This window comes from Hippichthys cyanospilos, chromosome 5 (genome assembly GCF_059441005.1).
Source record: "Hippichthys cyanospilos isolate Australia breed blue-spotted pipefish chromosome 5, RoL_Hcya_1.0, whole genome shotgun sequence".
NCBI lineage: Eukaryota > Metazoa > Chordata > Actinopteri > Syngnathiformes > Syngnathidae > Hippichthys > Hippichthys cyanospilos.
Window position 1 is genome coordinate 25,473,436 of NC_142373.1, and position 4,663 is coordinate 25,478,098.

Below are 4,663 nucleotides of genomic sequence, written 5' to 3' on the forward strand. Positions count from 1 at the left end.
GTAGGAACTTCCCTAAACGATTCCCGCAAAGTTGGACACATAGACATATAAATGTTTATAGAATCATTCAACTCTAATCCAACACGTGAATAATTTATTAAGAGTTGTGTCCCAATTGGTTTGCCTATGATTCCCTGGGTAAGCCTTAAGTACGTGTGAAAAGAATGGTTTAAAATATTAAAAATAATTATGCTTTTCTTTCTCATTTGCAGATGCTCTTAATTTTCCCCCACATAAACAAATGGATGATGGTCTGGAGAAAACTGAGGTGTCAGATGAACAGAAAGCACGCGAAGACGTCAACCTTGATTCCCCCAGACGTTTTAATGAAAAAATAAAAGCTGACACGAGCATAAAAGAAGATGATGAGTGTTTTTTCACTGACGATAAACACAGTGTTCATTCAGTCAGTTTTCGGATGTCTCCTTCTGTGTTCATGGGCCTCAATGCGAAAAGCTCATTGAGGTCTTCCTGTGAGAGTGTATCGACCGACAAGAGTGTCCTCACATCCGCTCAAGGTCAACTGCTGTCGTCATGCACCCCCATCATAGTAACCGAGGAGAAGCTGATGTTAAAACTGGTGAAGTCTGAGGTTGGTCATCAGCACTATAAAGGCCTTGTATAAGTTGTGAAATAGATGCTGAGGAGTCAACTTTTGTGATCATAAAAATGTGTTCAGGTAATGTAAGAGTTCATTGACCTGGAATAACTTTCACTTCACAATTCTGCATCATCAAGAGTTAATAGCTGGAATTTCTCAATCTCCGAAATGTGTTTGTGAATTTCAAAGGTGTTTCCAGACTATTCATTGCCATGATTTTTTTTTTTTTTTTTTTTTTTTTTTTTTATGGCTGAAGGGACGTTAAAAAGAGGTTGACTAACGCTTGGGTTTTAGAACTCCAGAGGCAATGAGGAGCCTCGTCGCCTGGCCGAACAAGTTGAGATACGAAGGCAAGAAGTGGAAAGGACAAGGAGGGAACAAGAGGAGGAAGAAAGGATACAGGTGCAGGAGGAGAGGAAGAGGATGAAGGATAACATGAGAAATGAGCTGGAGGAGGAACGGAGGAGGAGAGTTGAACATCTCAGGTAAGAAACATCTTAAGCCTGTCCTGCAAAGCTTTCTGTGGTCGCTTTGGTTCACCAACCATAGAATGAGGAAGCTCGCAGAGGAGGAGGTGAGGAGGAAGCGTGAAGAAGAGGAGCAGGAGCGAGCCGGACGTGAGCAAGCGGAGCGAGAGAGGGCAAGGAGGCGACAAGAGGAGCGAAGACGACAAATGCCGCAACTTCAGAAGATGAGGGTGGAGGAGGCAAGGAGGAGGAAAGGTGATGTAAATAATAGTTGTGATATCATTTGCTATGCCTTTTCTATGTTCATGCATTTTTCACCTTGGCCATTATGGTCATATCATTTTTATATATTTATTAATGTTATGGGGTCTTGTTGTGACTGGTTCCTCAATTTGTCAGGTGCTAGGGTCCTTTACTTATGTAAAATATTAAGCTCCCTGTTAGCTGATGTATGTTGTCCGACTGTCAGTATCCGAGATTCTAATCTTCTGTGGTTACATTAGATTTTTGTGTATAAAGACTTTCACCTTTTCCGCTCGCATGTTCTGCCTGCCCCTCCATGGGACGTCACCTTACCCTGCCCGAAGGGTTTGCGTGTCCCAATGATCCTAGGAGCTAAGTTGTCTGGGGCTTTATGCCTTTGGCAAACAGGTCCGAGGTACTGTAAGGGACCGGTCTAAGCACAACCCATAAACCCTTAATGAAGAATAGAAATATTGCATCTAGTTTTCCCTTGCCTCGATGCGAGTAACCGGGGGCACCCCTCTGGAGCCAGGCCTGGAGGTGGGGCTTGGTACAGGGGTACCAACGATGTCAGAGTTTGTTCCGCATAGCTGGCAATAAATCAGTTTTGTTTCCAGTGATGGTTGGAATCCACTAGGGCTGCCCTTTGTCACTGATTCTGTTCATTATTATTATGGACAGACTTTCTAAGTGCAGCTGAGGCATGAAGGGGTCTAATTTGGGGGTCGCAGCAATGCATCTATGCTATTTGCAGATGATGTGGTATGGTTGGTTTCTTCAGGCCGTGACCTCCAAATCTTCCTGGAGTAGTTTGCAGCAGAGTGTGAAGCAGTTGGGATGAATATCAGCACCTCCAAATCCGAGACCATGATCCTCATTTTGGAAAGGGTGGACTGCACTCTCCGGGTCAGGGATGAGTTTCTACCTCAAGTGGAGGAAGTATCAAGTATCTTGGGGTCATGTCGAGGCAGGGAAGGATGGGGCGGGAGATCGACAGGCGGTCGGTGCAGTGTCCGCTTTGATGCAGACTCTGCCTGTCTATTGTAGTGAAGAAGGAGGTGAGCCCAAATGCGAGGCTCTTAATTTACTGGTCAATCTACTTTCCTGCCCTCTCCTATGGTCACGACCTGTGGGTGGTGATCGAAAGAACAAGATCAAAGATACAAGCTCGGTCATCCGGGAGGGACTCTGAGTAGAGCTGTTGCTCCTCCACGTTGAAAGGAGCAAGCTGAAGTGGCTCGGGTATCTAGTCAGGATGCCTCCTGGACACCTCCTTGGTGAGACATGTCCAACCAGAAGGAGACCCCAGGGATGACCCAGGACACACGGGAAAGACTGTGTCTCAGCTGACCTGGGAACATCTGGAGATTGTCCCTGAAGAGCTGGACGAAGTGGCCGGGAAGAGGGAAGTCTGGGCTTGTCCCCACAACTTGACTCAGGATATGGTGGTAGATAATGAACGAATGGATGGATAGATGGTGTTCTGCTTGCTTCCGGGTCCAAATCCCGCTTCTCATGTGACAACACCACCACCATTAATGCGACCAATAATAAATATTATTTTTATTTTATTGTAGAGGAATTGGAGCATCTGCACCTGGAGCAACAGAGGAGGCAGGAGGAGCTCTTGCAGAAAATGGATGACAGTGAAAGAGATAAGTACCTTACTATGAAACAGCAGGAAAAGGAGGAGAGGAGGACCAAAGATGAAGAGTATCAGGGGGAAGAAGAACAGGCTTTGACGGGCAATGAAGAGTCCAGGAAGCAGGGAGATCTACTCTCCACGTAAATGCACTTCAGTGTTTTCTAGTATGGTTAATATCAAGTCTTGCTTATACTTTCTTCTCCATGCAGGCAGATGATGCTGTTGCAGCAACAGATGGCATTCAAAAGCAGTCTATTGCTCGAGGCTGAAGGGATGGGGCAAATGCAGGGTATCTCAAGGCCCTGGGTCTACTCCTATTTTACTTTTTTTACAGCTTTTGGACCTGAAGATCCTGAGATCAACCTGAGATCATACGGTCTTAAAGCTAATAAGTAACCCAAATTTGATATAACAGCTAACCCAGGTGCTAGGTCCGAAAACTTAATTGCGTCAAGGAAATGAACCAGCACATTGGGTCAAGATTTTGATCCAACAAAAGTGGTTAAAATGACCCATAACAATGAGTTGAAATGAACAGTTTTGAGAACATCGTTCCCTGTCAGCATGTCATGTGCTTAATATACTTGCACAGTTTTTAAACTGAATGCCTTTTCTGTGTAACCCACCCATTATCCATGGGAGGCCAGTTCGTCCTGATTGAATTTTGATCCCTGTTGATGTCTAAAGTGTCCAAGATCAGCGGTTTCACCCACTGAACCATCCACCCGCCACTAATGTTTCCTAATCATGAAAAAGTAAGACACTATTGTGTCAGTTTTACAAAAAGAAAAAGTGAAATGGTTGTGCAACAGGATACTGATTTGGTAGGTAAATTCTATGCTTGTGACACTGGGACTGGTATTTAGGTGTTTTACATATTTTCTAATCAAAAATAAAATAATTTTTGCAGCATTTAGTTCCTCTTTTTACTGAGGACCTCTTCAGTTTTAGAGAAGACCCTTTCGCATAGCACCGAAGCTGCAGGCATATGCAAATATGCACACACGCACACAAGACATACTTTCACCTTGCACCAAGTTGCAGGCATATGCAAATATGCACACACACTCCTATACACACACACACGCAATTGTACTGCTACACTTGTGGACAGAATATAACAAAGAGTTGCATTTCCTAGCTCCTAACCTTAACTATCAGAAATGATGATTATACTGTTGTAATATACTGAATTTTAACAGTTGTCCAATAGGGATGACTTTTGCAACCCACAACTGATTGTCCCAAGCCAAATGATAAGTAAAAGGGTGACTGTTTTTTTTTTTAAGGCTACATAACTCCCCATGTGTTTATTCATAGTTGTGATGATGTTAGTTCGAATCTACAATGTTGTGGCAAGACGATGAAACTACACGTTGCTGTTCTAGTCTCTTCACTTGCCGTCACAAAACTGTACAACATTGTGCAAATCATCAAATACAAAAAGCCACAAGGATATAAAGCACCAAAGCTTCAGTCCAAATTGTCTACTGGGTGAGAGACATGGTCCTAGTGCCCGCCCAATGTAAATACAGTACTGTACAGTACTGTATTCCTAAATAAAACGTATTGAATGAGGTGTGTCCAAACTTGTTGCTGCACTGTAGACGTACAATACAGCAACACAGACTTGAAATGATTAACCTAATCGTTTAACATTGACACACAACAAGCGTGAGACGGATTACTATCAAATTGAAAGGCAAA

The 4,663-nt window shown here is 43.6% G+C and overlaps 1 protein-coding gene across 7 annotated transcripts in view; it reads left to right on the top strand.

Moving 5' to 3' along the window:
• The window catches only part of LOC148424121 (uncharacterized), a 39,196-nt gene extending 35,328 nt beyond the window's left edge, over nt 1-3,868 (top strand). For 6 of the 7 annotated variants that reach the window (XM_088414551.1, XM_088414548.1, XM_088414550.1 and 3 more), the window contains 5 exons: nt 213-592; nt 896-1,086; nt 1,151-1,323; nt 2,889-3,096; nt 3,166-3,868. In XM_088414551.1, coding sequence (XP_088270677.1) covers nt 213-592; nt 896-1,086; nt 1,151-1,323; nt 2,889-3,096; nt 3,166-3,352 — 1,139 coding nt within the window. In that variant the 3' untranslated portion in view covers nt 3,353-3,868. Of the gene's footprint in view, nt 1-212; nt 593-895; nt 1,087-1,150; nt 1,324-2,888; nt 3,097-3,165 lie in introns of those variants that run through there. The other variant, XM_088414552.1, reaches the window with a different exon arrangement.
• The last annotated feature ends 795 nt before the right edge of the window (nt 3,869-4,663 follow it).